Below are 19,019 nucleotides of genomic sequence, written 5' to 3' on the forward strand. Positions count from 1 at the left end.
GGGTCTGAGGGGAGGGCGTGCCCAGGACGCAGCGGCCGACGGTGGAGGGGTCTGAGGGGAGGGCGTGCCCAGGACGCAGCGGCCGACGGTGGAGGGGGTCTGAGGGGAGGGCGTGCCCAGGACGCAGCGGCCGACGGTGGAGGGGGTCTGAGGGGAGGGCGTGCCCAGGACGCAGCGGCCGACGGTGGAGGGGTCTGAGGGGAGGGCGTGCCCAGGACGCAGCGGCCGACGGTGGAGGGGTCTGAGGGGAGGGCGTGCCCAGGACGCAGCGGCCGACGGTGGAGGGGTCTGAGGGGAGGGCGTGCCCAGGACGCAGCGGCCGACGGTGGAGGGGTCTGAGGGGAGGGCGTGCCCAGGACGCAGCGGCCGACGGTGGAGGGGTCTGAGGGGAGGGCGTGCCCAGGACGCAGCGGCCGACGGTGGAGGGGGTCTGAGGGGAGGGCGTGCCCAGGACGCAGCGGCCGACGGTGGAGGGGGTCTGAGGGGAGGGCGTGCCCAGGACGCAGCGGCCGACGGTGGAGGGGGTCTGAGGGGAGGGCATGGGGCTCAGTTTTGGACGCGTTAAGTCTGAGGGAAATACAGGTTAGACTCCAAGTGATGGTGGCCGTAGGGCCCTGAAATTCAGGACGAAGGTCTGGACTGGAGATGAGGATTGGAGAGCTGTCAGCACGTAGACAGGCTGTTTAAAACCATGAGATGGGGGCGCTCACGGATGGGAGGAGGGACCCGCAGTGGAAGCAGCAGGATGGCGGGGGAGGCCAGGGAGCGGGGATCCTGCGGGCCGCGGGATGGCAGGGCCTGCAGGAGAAGGAGGGACCCACTGTGTCCACGACGCTCAGGGCTGACCATGGGGTCCGGCCGCGTGAAGGTCACTTCTGACCTTGAGGGAGCGGCTTGCACGGACTGGTAGAGGCCAGTGGGAATCAGAGCAAGCGTGGGAGGGAAGGAAAGTGCTCAAAAGGTTTTGCGGGCAAATTATTTCATACTATCTTACGTAATGAGGTTTTTTTTAAATTGTGGTAAAATATTCACAGTATACATTTACCATTTTAGCCACTTTGAAGTGTCCAATTCAGTGGCATTAAGCACATTCATCGTGTTGTACACCCATCACCTCCATCATCTCTGGAACTTTTCCATCTTCCCAAAGTGGAGCTCAGTCCCCATTAAACACCAACTCCCCACCCTCGGCCCCTGGCACCCACCCTTCTACTTTCCGTCTCTATGGACCTGACGGCTCCAGGGACCTCATGTAAGTGGAATTGCCAGTGTTTGTCTTTTTGTGACTGGCCTGTTTCACTTAACATGTGTCAGAATTTCCTTCCTTTTTAAGGCTGAATAATATTCCATTATATGTATAGACCACCTTTTGTTTATCCATTCATCCATCAGCAAACACTTGGGTTACTCCCAGTTTTGGGGTATTGTGAATAATGAACGTGGGTGTACAAATTCCTCTTCAAGTCTCTGCTTTCACTTTTGGATACGTACTCAGAAGTGGAATTGCCAGATCATATGGTAGTTCTATTTTTAATTTTTGAGGAACCTGCATACTGTTTTCCATAGTTGGCTGCACCACTTTATATTCCTAGCAACAGTGCACAAGGGTTCCACTTTCTCCGTGTTCTCACCAACACTTGTTCTCACTCGCTCGCTCGCTCGCTCTCTCTCTCTCTATATATATAAAATACACACAGACACACACATACACACCCCGTCCTAACTGGTGTGAGGCGTTATCTCATTGTGGTTTTGATTTGCATTTCCCTAATGACTAGTGACGTGGAACATCTTTCCACGTGCTGTTGGCCATCCATGTATCTTCTCTGGAGAAATGTCTACTCAAGTCCTTCATCCATTTTAAAAATCAGGTTGTTGTGTTGCTGTTGACTAATGACTTCTTTATATATTCTGGGTATTAACCCCTTATCCAATATATGGTTTGCAGATATTTCTCCCATTCCGTGGGTTTCCTTTTCACTCTGTTGATAGTATCCTTTGATGCACAAATCAAATATTTTACAGTTCCAGTAGCAGCCACTTCAGAAGTTTGTAAACTCTTACTCAGAGATTCCTCGGGTGACATGAACACGCGAGGTTGGTAGCTGGCTTCCCAGGTTTGGGTTTGGAGGACCCAGACCTTCCAAGCAGGAAAGGCCCCGTTGCCTAGAAAACGCTTGATATTTAGGTTTTCTCCCTTGACCCTGGGAGTAGGCCTGATTTCACAGTATTTATGAAGAAACAGACCCCTGGGGATTGCGAGTGAAGCAGACACAACAGCAGAGATGCCAGGACTCTTGAAAGGTGAGTTGCATTCCAGGACATTTCCACCTCCCCAAATGTAAGCCGGTAGTGAACACACCTCCGTGGGCACAAGGGTGGTGGCAGTCAAAGCCGGGAGCCGCGTCTTGGGGCAGAGGGAATTAGAGGACCTTCCCCCCGCACCGGGCTAGGGCTCCACGCTTGCCTGGACTGCCCAGTTCCCAGAGGCTTTCACCTCCCATCTTCTCTGAACTTCACAGAGCCCGCAGACATAGGTGTTCTCCTCGCTGTCTGCCTGTTACCCTGGGGTCCCTGGACTTCACATCTCAGCCCTGCCATGAATAGCTTGAGCCACTGGGCCAGGCACTTTGCATGGCTTGTAACCTTGCTTTGTCAGAGGAGGAGGAGAGCGGCAAGCTGGAGCTTACGACACCCCTGTCCAACCTGGAGCCTGGTGCATAATAGGTGTTTGGTAAACGTGGGCTGAGTCTGGGGAGGATGTGACACCCCTGGAGGACACGTGACTGACAGTGGCTCTGGCATTCAAGGAGGACTTATGAGCAAGCAAACTTTATCTGTTATTTCATTTTTACAGCAACCATGTTACCCCCGTTTTCAGGGTGTAGAAACAGGCTCAGAGAGGTTAAGAAATTTAACCAAGCACACACAGTTATGGACCTTGGCTCTGAACACAGCATGATTTCCAATGACCTGCTCCCTACTCCCAACTTTGTATTAAAAACATGCAGGAAAGTTGAAAGAATAATTCATACACACACACACCCCCCCTTCCCCCAGGTTCAACAAGTGTGAACATAATGCCACATTTCCTTCACGCTTTCTCTGAATATATATATATATATACACGCACACACACACACACATACTTGAAAGTAAGGTATAGACATCGTGACCTTTTACCCCTGTTGCGGGCTGAATGTTTGTGTCACCTCCCCAAATTCATATGTTGATGCCCTAGCCCCCAGTGTGATGGTATTTGGAGATGGGCCTTTGGGAGGTTTTTGGGGTCAATTGAGGTCATAAGAGGGGGCTTCTCCTAATGGGATCAGTGCCTTTATAAGAAGAATCACCAGCGAGTTCTCTGTCTCTCTTTCCCCCTGTGCACACTCCCCGAGGAAAGGCCACGTAAGGACGCGGCAAGAAGGCGGCGGTCTGTAAGGTAGGAATGGGACTTGCACCAGAACCCAACCATTCTGGCACCCTGATGTGGGACTTCCAGCCTCCAGAACTGTGAGCAAATTAAATTATTTTGTTTAAGTGAACGGTATTTTGTTATGGAAGCCTGAGGAGACAAAGACAACACCTGAACACCACCATGTGCATCTGCTAAGAATAAAGAAAATCTACATAATTACACCCAGGAAAATTAGCAATAACTCTGTAATATCTAATATTCTATCCAAAGTCAGATTTTTCCCAATTGTCCTAAGAATGTCTTCTCATAACTGCTTTTAAATTTTTCAACCAGACGGGACTTCCCTGGTGGCACAGTGGTTAAGAATCCGCCTGCCAATGCAGGGGACACGGGTTTGAGCCCTGGTCCAGGAAGAGGCCACATGCCACGGAGCAACTAAGCCCGTGTGCCACAACTACTGAGCCTGTGCTCTAGAGCCCACGAGCCACAACTACTGAGCCCACGTGCCACAACTGCTGAAGCCTGCGCGCCTAGAGCCCGTGCTCCGCAACAAGAGAAGCCACCGCAATGAGAAGCCAGCTCGCCGCAACTAGAGAAAGCCCGCACGCAGCAACGAAGACCCAACACAGCCAAAAATAAATATATTAAAAAAAAAAAAATTTCAACCAGAATCCAGGCAAGGTCCACACATTATATTTAACATCTCTTAATCTAGAACAATCCTTCCCCCACCGCCAGCCCCTCCACCTACATCATTGACAATTTTGAAGACAGGCCACTTGTCCCATAAAATGTACCACTTTCTAGATTTGTCTGATGTTTCCTCGGGTCTAAATTCAGACAGTATTTTTTGGCAAGAATTCCGCATAACAGGTGCTGTCTATACTGCGTCCTATCAGGAGGCATCTGTTGGCAGGTAGTAAGGCTAGGTTGGGGACCCGCATTTAACCTCGACACAAAATAAGCCACCAGACTTTCAGCTCAGCGCCTTTTCTTTACACCGGCAAAGTCGGCTGCGCTGGGGATCCGCAGTGCGGAGTCCACCGCGGGGGGGTCCCTTTGGGTCTCCCACGCCCCGCTCCTGCATATCTTCGCCTGGCCTCGCCCCCGCCGGCCTGGCCACGCCCCGGCCCGGCCCGGCCTATCCCCCACCCCTCCCCAGCCCCGCCGGCCCAGCGGGCGGAACCAATAGCGTCTGGCACTGCGCTCGACGTCGCCCGCCCGGACTCTGAATCCCGGCGCGCCGGGCGCACGCGGACGCCGTTCTCGGTGGGCTTCCGGCGCACGCTGATCTGCCGCCGCTGACGGGCCGGGGTTCGCGGAGCCGCTGCAGTCTGCCTCGCCTGTGCGCCTGGTTCAGCCGCCGCCATGGGGATCCTGGAGAAGATCTCCGAGATCGAGAAGGAGATCGCCCGCACGCAGAAGAACAAGGGTGAGGGCCGGCCCGGCGGGGCGTCTGCGGCGGGCGGGGGGCGCTGCCGGAGCCGGAGGGGCCGGGCGGGATCCCGAGGGCGCGGATCAGGGCCAGACCTGGGGGCCGAGTAGAGAACCCCAGCATACGGAGCAAGCATCCGACCCGGAGAGGCGGGGTCGGGGTTCGAAGCCGGGTCTCCTGGCGGGCGGGCCTGGTGGATTGGCGCACTGCTCCTTTGTGAGGGAAAGTCCAGGAGGAGACCGCCCCCCCCCCCCCACAGATACAGCCTCGCCAGCTTCCCGGAGCACCTCGGTGGGGTGGAGGCAGTCAGGACTTGAGTCTGGCGGACCTGGGTTTGGACCCCGGCTCCACCTCGTACATGCTGTGAAAGCTTGGGAAGTCACCTCACCTCAGTGAGCCTCAGTGTCTTCCTCTGCAAATGAGGGTAATAACCCCGTGCCCCCTCTTAGCTCACAACTAAGTTAAACCAGATTCTGTTTGCAAAGCACTGGATGCACGTGAGCACTCGGTATTAAAGTGAGTCCCTCAGCGTAGGTAGCACTTGATGAAGCATCAGATCTGGGCGCAGACTGTAAGGGCTGCGGGAGCTCAGAGGAGAGGAGCAGTGAGGAGAGGAGACCGGTGACACCCAAAAAGGCTTCCAGGAGGAGGTGGGACTTGAGCTGGTTGAGGGGAGGGGATTCCAGGAGAGGGGCACTGCTGAGGCAAAGGCACGGCAGCTGAGGTGAGCACGGCGTGTTCATGGGAGAGTGAGGAGAAGAGTCTAGGTGAGAAGGAGGGTCTGCAGTAGTGGGAGATGCGGTTGGCTGTGGTGGGCGAGGCCCAGTGCCTGACCAGCCCTGCTGTGGGGTTGCAGGAGCAGGAAGCACGCCGGTGGTTGGTCTCAGTGTCTGTCCTCCCTTGGCTGTGAAGTTGGGGGGGGCTTCCTTCACTCTCATTCTGTAAATACTTGCGGAACCCTTACTAGGTGCCAGGCACTGCGGTTAAAGCGGTGAACAGCCGGCACATCCTTGCCCGCATGGAGCTGACCTTTCAGTGGACCCTCTGTTAACTGGTAGCTGAATACACAAGATAATTTCAGCCAATAATAAACGCTGTGGAGACAAACTAGGGTGATGTAGCAAGCGTGTCGGGGTAGGGGCTGGGGCTACTAAGGTGGGATGATCAGAGAAGACCACCATGAGGTGGGGACGTTTGAGCTGAGACCAGAATGAGAAGAAGGAACCAGCCATGCAAAGACCTGGGGGGAGACTGTTCGTGGCAGAGGAAACAGCTGGTGCAGAGGCCCTGAGGCAAGAATGAACTTGGCTTGTTGAAGGAGCTGAAGGTCTGGGGCTGGAGTGCAGGATGGGAAAGGAGTGGGCCAGTCGTGTAGGCCTTGTAGGTCATGTGAAAGAGTCCAGGTTGCGTTCTGAGGGCAGTGGAAGCTAGTCGAGGGTGTTCAGCAGCAGAGACGTCTGTTTTAAAAGTTCCCCCTGGCTGCCCTGCGGAGTATCATCCATGGGGCTCAAGGAAAGTAGCAGAGAGGCCTGAGATGCTGCCGCTTTGGCAGTGGTCCAGGAGGGGATGTAAAGGTGATTAAGGGATCAAGACCTAGTCCTTCCCTTCAGAGATGCTCAGAGTCTCATGCGCTGGGGTGACAGAAAGGACCACGTGAACCTGACTTGCTGAGCCTGTCCTTGACCGCTTCTCACTGCCCTCAATTCACTCGTTCACTTGCCAAAACACTTCCTGAGCACCACACCGGAAGCTGGGGATCCTGCCCTTCTGGAGGGAGGGAAGCAAAGAAACAAGATTCAGTCGTCCCTCGGTATGGGGGGGTGGGGATTGGTTCCGGGACCCACCGCAGATCCCACGATCTGAGAATGCCGCATCCGATAGCCAGCCCTCCATGTCCACGGTTCCGCATCCACAGATTCAGTCAACCGCGGACCATGCAGCACTGTGATATCACTGGAAAAAAATTCCCATATAAGTGGACCCGTGCAGTTCAAACCCGTGTTATTCCAGGGTCGGCTCTAGTTTCAAATGGTGCTGAGAAGCCATGAAGACGACAAATGGGACCAGCGAGGGGCCTGGCAGGGGTGGGGGTTACTGCAGACAGTAATAATAACCAACTTGTATTGAGAGCTTGCTATGTGCTGGTCATTGTTCCCAGAGCTTTCTTTAATCACAGAAATCTGCTGAAGTCGTTAACCGCTGCTGACGTCCCTATTTTGCAGATTAAGAAACTGATGCACAAGGAGGTTACGTAACTTTTCCAAAGTAAAATGGCCCGGAATTTCAGGATGGAATTCCAACACAGGCTCTGAAGCTCTGCGTGACATTGCCTCTGTGTGACTGGGCAGGGGAGGCCTCTTCAAAGAGGTGACATTGAGCTGAGAAGGAGCCAGCCTTGGGAAGATGAGGCTGAAATGGGGTAGCAAGTGCAAAGGTCCTGAGGCGAGAATGGGCGGCTGGCCTGTGCGAATGAGAGGGACAGTGGTGGAGACGGGACGTGGCCGGGCCGGTCACCTGACCACAGCGACATGACATGTAGCTGAGGTCCTGTAACCCCGCTCTGCCGCCCTGCAATGCAGCTCCCCATCAGTAGTGTAACTTACGTACATGAGAATTTGGAAAAAATCAATATCAAGGAGGAGAAAAAGGAAAGTAATTTAGAATTAAAATAGGGTTTATTTCAGTAAGTGAACGTAGGGGCACAGCCAAGATACAGTGGAGTCACAAGGAGGCGGTGAGGTGTTTGCAGCTCTGGGCAGAGTCACCGGGCACATGGCGGCCACAGGGCAGACGGCGCAGGCGTGGCGTGTGGGTGGCTCACGTCCCCTACACGAGGCCTCCCTGTTGGCAGCCTGGGGTCCCAGGCAGGAAAGCCCGGCTAGGTGAAGTTTCAAACAAAACGTGCCACAGTCTTCCCTCAGCATACACAGTAGTTCCACTCCTGGGAACGTCAGTGTCTGTTAACGCTGTAAAAATGCCCTGTGAGGCTCCGGGCCCCAGAGGTCCTAATCCAGGCTCCCTCTGTGGCCCTGCGACACGGGACAGTTCTTGGCTCTGCTGGACTGACTTACACCTTGTAGAGCTGCGGGCTTCCCCGGCTCCTGCCTGATAAGTGCCCGTGAAGACTTCACCGTCACTTCACCATCGCAGCGACACCTGAAAACGCCCTCCAGGATGCCCCCAGGAGTGGTGCCGCCCTGGCTGAGAACCGCTGACATTGGGTCGTGTCTGTCTGTCGGTTGCTGTCTGGCTCTGAGGGTCCCGGCCCGCATTCGGTTGCGTGTATTTGGTTGCGTACGGGACCCTCCCAACCCACCCGGGACACTCACCTTCCATCTTGTGTTGTCTTTTAGCCACCGAGTATCACCTGGGCCTGCTGAAAGCAAAACTCGCCAAGTATCGGGCCCAGCTCCTGGAACCCTCCAAATCGTCCTCATCCAAAGGCGAGGGCTTCGATGTCATGAAGTCGGGCGACGCCCGCGTGGCACTGATTGGCTTCCCCTCTGTGGGTAAGGTCAGTGATGGGCACCGCAGGCCTGGGGGAGGAAGGTGGCTGGTCTCCGCTCTGCCGCGGCCGCGCCCCCTCCCTCCTCTCTGAGCCGGCTCCGGGGTGCAGGAGAGCCAGCCTCCCCGGGCCCGGCGGGGACTCTCCAGCAGGAGAGGCCCCGCTGGCCTCTGCCTTGTCCCCGAGCACAGACGTTCACTGAGTGTGCGCCTCGTGCCAGGCACGTTCTGCCCCTGCCCACTCAGCCCCGAGCTCGTGGAGGAGAGGGAAAGGGCAGGCGCGTGGAGCAGGGCGGCTGCCCTGTGAGCAGGTGTGTGAGCAGAGCCCCGAGGAGAGGACCTGAGGCGGAGGCCGTCGGGGAGCGAGGGTGGCGGGGCGCCTTGAACTGACCGCTGTGACCCCCGGGCGGCCGGCGAGCGCCGCCAGGCTTTGACTCCTAGGCTGTTGCCGTGGATTCACTCGTTTTAGCCTTTTCTTTCGATCTTACTTTCCAGGCTGCAAGGCCTTCTCTCCCGGGTGAGAAGCCCAGGCCAGGAGGAGCCACTTTAGTGACCGAGAGCTGTGCCCTTGGGGTCTGGGCCCTGTTGGGAATCTGGGCTCTCTGAGCACGGGAGGGCGCGGGCCGCCCTCCTGCAGGGGCCAGACAGGTTCGGCGGTGTCCCCCAGGTTGGCCTCTGGCAACCATGGCTCTCAGGGCCGCCCGTCTGTCCACACCTGTCTACCCCACCAGGTTTTTACGTTTCCTCCAGTTTCCAAGAGGCCCCCTGGGCAGAGACTTTGTGATCTGAGGCCTGTGATTCTTTCACGAGCCCTGTTTTGGGTTCCAGGGGCCTGAGGGCGTGTGAGTGAGCTGTGCCCCAGCTTCCGGCTGACTAGGATGGGGGCGCCGGGCCGTGCTGGGCTGCCCTCCTGGCACTGCCCGCTGCTTTGCTGGCCTCTGGGCCACAGCGTCCATCACTGTGTTCGCCGTGCTCCCCCTGCCTTGTCACCTTCTTCACGAGGTCGGGACCGGGACGAGGTCCAGGGTCCCCAGCAGAAGCAGGACCGAAGGCCGGGTCTCTCAGTCCCGGCCGAGTGTGGCCCCACTCCCACCGTGGGCCAGCCGCGAGGTCCCATCCGGATCCTTCCCCGCTCCCCTCCCTCCCTCGCAGCCCCGCGCCACCGGCCGGCGCTCTCAGGCGGGAGGGTCCCTGCCTCCGTGCCCTCCTGGGAGCAGCTGCTGTGTGCCGTGGGACCGACACCTGCTCCAGGTTCTCTGGGCCCAGGAGGGTCTGGAGGGTCCGTGGAGCTGGGGATGGGCCCCAGTGTAGCGGGGGAACCCCTTAGGAACCAGGTCCCTGTGTCCACCCGAGGCAGGCCTGAGGCCTCAGGCACAGGGTGGCCCTGTGGTGTGGAACCCCCCAGGCAGGGCCAGAGGTGACTTTTCCAGCTGTTCTCGTCACACCCCAGCGGGGGGATGGGGGTCTCCCTGAGTCGCAGGCTCCCACACCTGGGCTTCTCCTGGAGGTGGGGCAGGACCCCCGCTGCAACGACCTGCTTTCTCCCAGTCTACCTTCCTGAGCCTGATGACCTCCACGGCCAGTGAGGCTGCGTCCTATGAGTTCACAACCCTGACCTGCATCCCTGGGGTCATTGAAGTAAGTCGGGGTTTGCCGGATCCCGGGAGGGAGGGTGAGCATGTGTGCGTGTGTGTGTCATGTGCGGGGGGAGGCTCTGGGCTGAGATGGGGGCTGGGGCTGCCGGGACCCCAGAGACGCCTGGCCCGTCCTGCAATCCTGGCTGGTTCCGAGAGTCTGCCAGCATGCACAGCTCTCGTCGGTGCCCCTCTGTGCCCCGCTGCCCTGTACCGCCCCGGCTCGGGTCACCTGTGGCTGGCTGGCTGGCTGGCTCCTTCTGTTCCCCGAGAAGCTTTGGAGCCTTGGGCAGCTGGGGCTCTGTGGCCGTGGGCCTCCCTCCGCGAGGTGGTTTCCCTGTGAGGAGCTCTTACCGTCAGCAGTGGCTGCTGGGGGCTTATAGAAGCGCACGCCCCCCAGGTGGCCCCTCGGCTCGCGGGGCATGGTCTGCGCCAGGCTGGCTGGGGCGGGGACGTGGCTCAGACTTGGCCCGGGAGGCCCCTTCACAGCCCGCCGGCCCCGCCTTACCTCCTCTCCTGCATCCTAGTACAAAGGCGCCAACATCCAGCTCCTGGACCTCCCTGGAATCATCGAAGGCGCAGCACAAGGTGCGAGGGGGAGCAGGTGGTGGGGGCGGGGTGGAGCCCAGGCCCCCCTGTGGGCGCCTGGGGACGGTTGACGGGAGGGTTGGGCTCACAGCCCCTCCCAGGGCCCAGTGCTCTGTTCCCGAGGGACTCTGGCCTCAGAGCTGAGGGGACCGAGGCGCAGGAGGTGGGTGACTTGCCCAGGGTCGCACGGCTCACCAGGCAGCTTTGGTTCCCACGTCCAGTGTGTGGTGGACCCCGCCAGGGATGGGCGCACGGCAGTGGAGCCCTGTTCTCTGAGATGGGACACGCCCTCGGCTTTGGTGGCGGGTGGCTGCCCGCTGGGGTCATCCCTCCCTTGCCAGGTGCCAGCTCCGTGCGGACCGTTGGCTCGCTTAATCCTCTGACACCCCTGTGTCTGAGCGAGTGTCGTCATTTCCTTCTCACGGCCGGGAGGAGCGCGGGGACGGACGGCTGAGCGTCTGCCCGTCTGCCCGTGCCCCTGTGGAGTGCGGGACTGGAGTTGGAGCCTCCTCCTGGGGGTCCCGTGCCCACCGCCCTCATCAGGGCGAGGTCCTGCCTACTTGGATTGGCGTGGGGAGCGATGGTGGTCCCCCAGGAACCTGCCATCCCAGCCAGCAGGAGGAGGCCTGGCCCCCGCGGGGGAGGCTCACCCGCTGTAGTCAGGAGGCCCCTGGAGACCACTGGGTCCCCTGCTGTGACGTCAGTCCCCAAGTGGCTGTGTGACCGTGGCCTGGTGCCTGCCTTCTCTGGTTGATGGCAGGGTCTGACCTTGGTGGCGGCTCCTACAGCCCCTCCCCCTGTGCCGTCTGCTGCTTCCTCTCTGTAACCCTGGTTCCGGGAGGGGCAGACTCGTCACATCCTGGAACCACGTAGCTTTGTGGTCTTGGGCAAGTGGCTGAGTGTTGCTAAGCCAGACCTCGGTTTTCTCGTGTCTGGAACAGGCAGATAACACCGACTGCCCGGCGTGGCTCTGCGGGTGGAGGAGCACCCAGCTCAGGGCCCGCGGGGGGTGCTTCTCCTCCCCAGGCGCTGGTGTCGGGGTTCCTCCTAAAACACATTTCCACGAGTAAGACAGGGCTCAAGAGAAGTGCCAGCCCGGGGGTGGCACGTGGCAGAGTCCATGCGGGTCTGTAAGGGGCAGGAATCTATGCGCCGTGGGCTGGGGGCGTCCCGCGGTCCTGCCCATGTCGCTGTGTAACCACGTTCCTCCCTCCTGACCAGGGAAGGGCCGTGGCCGGCAGGTGATCGCCGTGGCACGCACAGCCGACGTCGTCATCATGATGCTGGACGCCACCAAGGGAGAGGTGCAGAGGTCCGCAGTTGGGGCGGGGCAGGCTGACAGCCTGGGAAGGCCCTGCGGGGGGAACAGGACACTGGCTACCGCCCGTGTGTCCCTGAGTTCGTGGTGGGTGGTCCCAGGGGTGCTTGGCCCTCTGCCACGTGGGAGCAGTGGCAGGACTGTCCACGGCTACACCCAGTGCAGGCGGCCTGGGGCAGCCTCCCCGAGAGGCTTGTGTCTGGAGGATGGGGCTGTGCCGTGCCACCCAGGCTCTGGCTCCTGCCTGCAGGGGCCTGGGTGCCCCGTTGCTGCCCAGAGTCTGCCAGGAGCCCGGCCCCACACAGCAGAGCCTGGCTCACGCCCTGGCTTGCGGCTGAGGGCACAGCAGGCCAATCTGCACCCTGGCCGCACACCAGCCGATCTCCCCTCGGACCGGCCAGAGGGTCTGGGGCTCCTCCTCAGCACCTTTGGTTGCTGGGAGGGGACGTTCGGCGGCTGGTGGCGGGTGCGGGAGGGCCGGCCGTGGAGAGTGGGGGCCGCACGGCCTGCCCCGGGCACCTGTGAAGGCCACGGGGGCTCCACCAGGTCCCTGCTGGAGAAGGAGCTGGGGTCGGTCGGCATCCGCCTCAACAAGCACAAGCCCAACATCTACTTCAAGGTGAGGCCTCGGCCTCTGAGCCTCGGCGAGGGGGTGGGACCGGCCGCGGCCCGCGGGGCGAGGGGTGCGGGCTGCAGCTGCCGCCATCAGCATCACCCCTCCCTCGCTCCTCCAGCCCAAGAAAGGAGGCGGCATCTCCTTCAACTCGACGGTCACGCTGACGCAGTGCTCAGAGAAGCTGGTGCAGCTGATCTTGCACGAGTATAGCATCCTTCCCGGGGGTGTGAGAGGGGGGCCGTGGCCCTCGGGTGACGCAGACTGCCCACACCACCCAGCTCCGCCCAAGCCGCAGGAAAGCTGCGGCCAGCTCCCATGAGGCACGTCTGTCCCCTTTGCCTCACGCTCCCCAAGCTTCGGGCTGGCCGGGCCGCAGCCGTGCACTCCTGGCTCCTTGCAGGGTACGAGGCCGGTCACGTGTGGAAGGAAGACGAGACGGCGAGGGACGGGGCCTCCTGGGCTGGGGAGGCCTCGGGGAGACCCCGGGGGGTGGGGGGTGGCCAGGCTGGGGGCGGGGGTTGGAGCGGAGGCAGGGTGGCCGTGGGGGGAGCTCGCGTCGTAGGGGGAGCGGGACCAGCGCTCCGGGCTCTGGAACTGTGGCTGCCTTGGCGATCCTGGCAAGTACGTCGTTTCTTCTGTTGTAAGGGCAAAGATTTAAAATATTGATTGAACCCCTTACACGTTGTGCTTCCTTGAGAAAAGTGAGGGAGCTCCCCAAACGGTAAAACCGTGAAAGCAGGTAACCTTACGGTCCCTCTCGGCAGCGTATCTCGCGATCGGCTGTTTCAGGCCCTGCTGGCCGGGGGCGGGGTGGGGGGGGCGGGGCTGCTGGCGCGCAGGTCGCCCTTAACCCTAGCCCCTCAGAGATCTTCAACGCGGAGGTGCTCTTCCGAGAAGACTGCTCCCCGGACGAGTTCATAGACGTGATCATGGGCAACCGCGTGTACATGCCCTGCTTGTATGTAAGTGGCGCCAGCCCCCGGGGCAGCCGTGTGGGAGGGCAGCCCTCACCCCAGGGGCTGCTTGAGTCCCGCAGGCGCCTCGGGCTTGACCCCGGAGTGCCAGCCCAGCCTTTCTGGGGGGCCGGGGGCCGCAGACCCCTTCATCCTCTCCCCATCCTTGAGTCAGCAGGTGGGGCCCTGTTGCCGCACTGCTCTGTTCCTCTCATTCCCCAACACCCCCTCCCCCCTTCCAACCCCAGGTTTATAACAAAATCGACCAGATCTCAATGGAGGAAGTGGACCGCCTGGCCCGGAAACCTGACAGCGTGGTCATTAGGTGAGGCTCGCGGCCGCCCTCTCTGAGCGGGAGTCCATCTGTCAGGCCTCTGTGCGCCCCAGGGTAGAGAGGCCATCCCGGTAGCTGCTGGTGACCTTGGCCGAGGCCCCCCTAACCTGTCTGGGGCAGGTGGGTGATGGGGTAAGCTCTGGTTAAGAAAACAGAAGGACTTCATCCGCCAAGGTCTGGGAGTGAGAGTGGTTAGCGGCTTCGTGGGTAGCAGTTAACTGCAGACCCCCAGAGAGAGCCAGGCTGTAGCCCGCTGCTCCTGAGGCCCTGGAAGATGTGGCTTCTGTCACCTCCGCTGGGAGGGAGAAGGGACTGAAGTCCTCGGGTGGGGGCTTCTCTGAGGGGTGGGTCCCGGGAGCCGCCTGCGCTCTGGCCCGCCATGGCCGCGGGGCCCTCTGTCGGGGCAGCCTGGCTTTGTGCCCACCCTGCTGGCTCCCCAGCTCCACCCAGGTGCTCTGTAGCGTCACGGTGACGCTTGGCTCTTGGGGAGCGGGACCTTGGGGACTGGGGAGGAGGAGGGTCCTGGGCCCACGCGAGGACTGCTTCCTGGGCGTCCCTAGCGGCCACGAAGAGCAGCAGTGAGCGGGTGTCCTTCCCGCAGGACAGCTCGGCTCCCCTCCTGCTGCTGCGTCCGGGCCCCGTCCTCAGGGCCCCGCAGGCCGCCCCTGTACCTGCTCACGTGCATCTCAGGGGAGGGCGGGTCCCCACTCAGGGCAATACAGCAGCAAAGGACCAAGCCAGGGGTCACCGCATCGCTGACACCCCCGCCGGGCAGCCCTGGGCCGCTCGGGGGGTGGCCTCTGCATTGTCATCCTCTGCCTCTGGCCACCCCAGCTGCCACAGGTGCCCTGTGCCCTCCACAGGGCCCCGGAGAGATGGCAGGCTGTGCTGGGCGTGAACGTGACAGTGACAAGAGGCGTTGACAGCTGAAGCGCCGTCAGGCCTGCGGTTGTGCTGCCCCATGGGCACCAGCACTGGCCTGGGTGCCGGGAGCCCTGGAAGCTCTGACCGGCCCCTTCCTCCCGGCAGCTGCGGCATGAAGCTGAACCTGGACTACCTGCTGGAGATGCTCTGGGAGTACCTGGCCCTGACCTGCATCTACACCAAGAAGAGAGGCCGTGAGTCAGGGCCGCGCGGCCCGAGAGGCGGCCGGGCCTCCCCCTCCCCCGGGCCGCCCGGCCTGCGTGCGGCGCCCAGAGCCCCGGCCCAGCCCCAGCCCCGGCCCAGCCGGTCTCTACACGACGGCTTTTCTCCCGTCTCAGAGCCGGCACCACCCTCCACCGCAGCCTGTCAGAGGCCTTGGCCTGAGCCCTTGTGGCAACGAATGCCGAGTTCTGGGGCTGCTGGTCTTGAGGGGGATGTGGGGATGGGACAGACACCGCCGGCGGTGGCTCCCCGAGCAGTGACAGAGGCTACGTCAAGGCTTTAGGGCACTGGGCACACGGGCCTCTGCGACGTCCCACCCCATGTGCACACGCCTCACACCCCACGGCCTAGTGGCCGAGTTTGGGCAGTTTGCATTGACCCTGGCCGTGTCCGCAGAGGGAGATGAGGCTGCCCGGCCGGGGCCGGTCCAGCCCGGGTTCTCCTGCGGGACCCCTCAGCCGGGGCTCTTGTGGCTGATGGGCTTGCAGGAGTTTGCACGCTGGACTGGGGTGTAGTTTGATTTTGTGTGTTGAGTCAAGGCTGTAGAAGTCTGTTCGGGGCTCTTAGCGAGGGTGTGCCCGGGAGTGGGGGAAGGGCAGGCCAAGGCCGGAGACTGGAAGGGCCTCCGTTTCCTGCGGAGGGGGGCTGCGTGGCAGTGGGCCCTGACTCTGCTGACTTCCCGCCCCGCCCCACCCGTCTGTGCAGAGAGGCCGGACTTCACGGACGCCATCATCCTCCGGAAAGGGGCCTCTGTGGAGCACGTGGTGAGTTGAGGAGACCTGCCCAGACCGGGGTCGGGGGAGCTCTGCCCATCGCCCAGGGTCCTGCCTGACGTCCTCCCGGCCCTCAGCCGCCGCGTTGCAATTGGGTGCTGGACACGTGTCCCGCCACCCAGCTGCAGTTAGGGGGCAGCGTGGAATGGGGTCCAGCGGGTAAGGCACTCGGCTCACTGCCCGACGCGGGGAAGATGCCTGGGAAGCGGTCGTCACCATCCTGTCCCGCCAGGGCTGCGGGGTCCTCGGGGCCATTCAGGCGTTTGGTCAGTAGAGCTGCCGCCCAGGATGATTCTGGGTTGTGCGTTCCCAGTCGTGTCTCCCCCATGCTTGCCCCCACTCGGCCCCCGCGCAGCCTGCCCCTCCACGCGCCCCATCGGCTCCGCCCCCGGGGGCTCAGCACACCCAACACGCTAGTGAGCGTCAGTGCCCAGCCGGAACTGGGGTCCTTGGGGGTCAACAGATGCCAGCCACCCGATCCTGCAGCTGAACAGTCCCACACAGAGGGGAGTGCAGTGGGGGGTGGCACACGCCCTGGCCCTCTCAGGCCCTGTCAGGATGTGGGGCTCCCGCCACACCTGGCGGGACAGCCGCAGAGGCCAGGAGCAGAAGGCCGTCCCAGGCAGCGGGGCGGCGGGTGCAAAGGCCCGCGGCGGGAGCGAACGTGGACTGGGGGCCGTCGGCTGCCAGCTGGCACGGAGGGTCGCAGCGTCGAAGGCAGCAGGTGCTAGAGGGTGGGGAGGGGCCTGCGGGGGCCTCGGTTCCAGAGCCTGGATCTTGTCCCAGCGAGGCCTGCCTTGCCGGGCCTCAGCCCCTCCTGGATGCTCACCTGTCACAGGTGCCATGCTGTGCACACAGGCCTGCCTGGGCGCCGACCACAGACCCGGAGCAGAGAAGCCGGTCAGACGTGGGCTTGCACCCTGGCGCCCACGTACTTACACTGAGGGGTAACCTCATCTGGGGGTAACGGAGCCCCCGGGGCCTTTGCAGTCCACCTCGTGGAGCTGACAAGAGCCTTGCAGGCACAGGATCACGGGCCATAAGCCCCAGGGGCAGAAAGGATCTGGCAGGGCCATCAGGGGTGAGAGGCACTGTGGGCTTCAAGGGTCTCCCATCCACAAACAGTATTAAAAAGGATGACCTTAGGGGACTTCCCTGGTGGTCCAGTGGTTAAGACTTGCGCTTACACTGCAGGGGGCGCAGGTTCAATCGCTGGTCGGGAGGCTAAGATCCCACATGCTGCACGGTGCAGCTGAAAAATTTAAAAAAGAAAAAAGGTGACCTTGGGCGGCCTTCCATCCTCCCTCATTGCTAGAGACACAGGTGCGTAGGAACGCTTCTCTCCAGGGACAGCCGTGGAGCAGGCTCTGGGAAACAGCTCCTACTGACCTCGGTGTCAGGGATGCCAGGGCACGGTGGGACCTGCAGCAAACTGGAGGGCACCCTCTCCATCTGCCTCGAGGGCTCCCAGGGTCCTGGGACGACCCTGCAACTCTGTGACCCTGAGCTTGTCAGGCAGGTCTAGTTCTGTCGTTCGGGGGCAAGCTGAATAAAACATCAAGCGCACTTGCAGGCCAGAGCTGACCTGGACCGTCAGATTTCATCTTTTGGTCTAGAAAACAGCGAGTGTCGGGACGGGTGTGTGTGTGTCTGTGCTCGTCCCTGCCGGCAGTGTCCTCTGCCGTGGCCACGCATCCTTGGTCACCCAGAGGAGGCCCAGATCAGGGTGGCCCCCCGGAAACGTTCCTGCAGGCCTGATGTCTGGGCTCAGGCATTTGGTCTCTGCCCAGGGCCTGTGAGGCTGTGGGCACGTGGAGGACAGGCGACGTTGCGCTATCCTCACGCCGGCCGCCTCCACCGCGCCCGCCCAGCCCGTGCAGCCAGGGGGCCACATTCTCAGGGGGCAGAGCTGGCTGCCCTCCCAGCTCTCTTCCCTTCGGGCCTCCTAACAGCGCTGGGTTCCTGTGACCTTTGTCCCTACTCGGGAGTGCTACACGACGTGGGCCGTCCTGGGCTGGGGGGGTGACGTGTTATGTGGGAGGTTCCGGGTCAGGGCGGCAGGAGGTGAGAGAGGCAGGCCCGGTGGGGACCCTGACAGCCGCCCTCATCCATCTGCCAGAGCACCTGCCCTGGGCCCGGCTGCTTCCGGGCATAGCCCGGGCTCACCATCGGACTCTCTCCCATACCCCAGTGCCACCGCATCCACCGGTCACTCGCAAGCCAGTTCAAGTACGCGCTGGTGTGGGTGAGTCTCGGGCGGGAGGCGGGCAGGGTCACCCGGGGCAGCCCCAGGGTCAGGCAGGAGCTCCCGTCCTTCCGCGTGGGGACTGGGGTGTCGGTCAGTCCTGCTCTACGGGGTGTGTGGCTTGCATGCTGACCCAGACCGGACACGGCCCTCCCGCTTTGGGATCTGGGCCAGTTGGACCTCTGGGAGTCCTGCTGTCAGAGGCTGCGGGGTCTGCTGGCGCTGGGACCCCCACTCTAGACCCCCCATCTGCACCTCCACCCCCTTCCAGTGACACTGCCGGCCTCGGCCGGGTGGGTACAGAGGCTGACGTGGCCCCCCGTCCCGCTCCCCACTCAGGGCACCAGCACCAAGTACAGCCCGCAGCGGGTGGGCCTGACCCACACCATGGAGCACGAGGACGTCATCCAGATCGTGAAGAAGTAGTGGCCCCGCCCCCGCCCCCCGTGGGACTCACCGGAGCCTAAACTGGGAAAATACAAATGCACCCCACGAAGGGGCCTCTCACGTCTCTGCTGTTTGCAGAAATTTCTTCAATGGGCAGATGGTGGAGAGCATGCTGGGGCCTTGGGATGAGGTTGGGGATGGGCTGGGCTGGCGGCGTTTCCCGTGAGACTGGACTCTGGAAGGGGTCCTATTTGGGTCCCTGGGCCTGCGCCGTCTCCCCCCGCCCCACCCCACCCCACCCCCAGCCCCGTCCAGTGCAGAGTGAGCGAGTTGCCCACCTGCCCCCCGCTAGGGCCTAGTGCAGACGGCTGGCCTGGTGTCGGGTGGGGGGCTGGGCCTACTTGGGTCCCTGGCGGCCCCTCAGCTCCTGCCCGCTTCTCTGGTTCTCAGGGAGGGCGCTGCCCAGGACAAAACCCCCTATCCGCCCCCCGTCCCCGGGCACCCCCTGCCCAGCACAGAGCCCAGGACCCAGCCCGGTGCAGACACCTGGGCTGGGGGATTTGGAGTCTGGGCTCTGCGTTTTCTCTAAATACCACCCCGCCCTGCACCCCCAATCTCTCGGCTCTCCTTCCTGAAATAAAAAGTGGAAACAATGCCTGTTCACTAAG

The 19,019-nt window shown here is 61.7% G+C and overlaps 1 protein-coding gene across 2 annotated transcripts; it reads left to right on the forward strand.

Annotated features, from left to right (window-relative positions):
• Window positions 1–4,688: 4,688 nt before the first annotated feature.
• Window positions 4,689–19,019, forward strand: DRG2 (developmentally regulated GTP binding protein 2). 2 transcript variants are annotated; one of them, XM_057536473.1, is made up of 13 exons: window positions 4,689–4,850; window positions 8,207–8,367; window positions 9,906–9,995; window positions 10,519–10,579; window positions 11,801–11,891; window positions 12,444–12,516; window positions 12,632–12,722; window positions 13,378–13,475; window positions 13,715–13,791; window positions 14,830–14,918; window positions 15,652–15,710; window positions 17,911–17,964; window positions 18,304–19,019. In XM_057536473.1, exons 1-13 carry the CDS (start codon window positions 4,787–4,789, stop codon window positions 18,388–18,390), a joined length of 1,095 nt encoding a protein of 364 aa, XP_057392456.1. In that variant the 5' UTR covers window positions 4,689–4,786; the 3' UTR covers window positions 18,391–19,019. The 2 variants fall into 2 exon arrangements, with proteins under 2 accessions (XP_057392456.1, XP_057392455.1); XM_057536472.1 differs by having other exon boundaries at window positions 8,207–8,362; window positions 9,865–9,995.

This window comes from Balaenoptera acutorostrata, chromosome 20 (genome assembly GCF_949987535.1).
Source record: "Balaenoptera acutorostrata chromosome 20, mBalAcu1.1, whole genome shotgun sequence".
Lineage (NCBI taxonomy): Eukaryota > Metazoa > Chordata > Mammalia > Artiodactyla > Balaenopteridae > Balaenoptera > Balaenoptera acutorostrata.

Coding starts and splice junctions, on each gene's coding strand:
- DRG2 (XM_057536472.1), top strand. CDS start 4,787: ATGGGGATCCTGGAGAAGATCTCCGAGATCGAGAAGGAGATCGCCCGC. Junction 4,851..8,206: donor CCGCACGCAGAAGAACAAGG/GTGAGGGCCGGC, acceptor GTTGTCTTTTAG/CCACCGAGTATCACCTGGGC. Junction 12,723..13,377: donor GCTGATCTTGCACGAGTATA/GCATCCTTCCCG, acceptor CTAGCCCCTCAG/AGATCTTCAACGCGGAGGTG.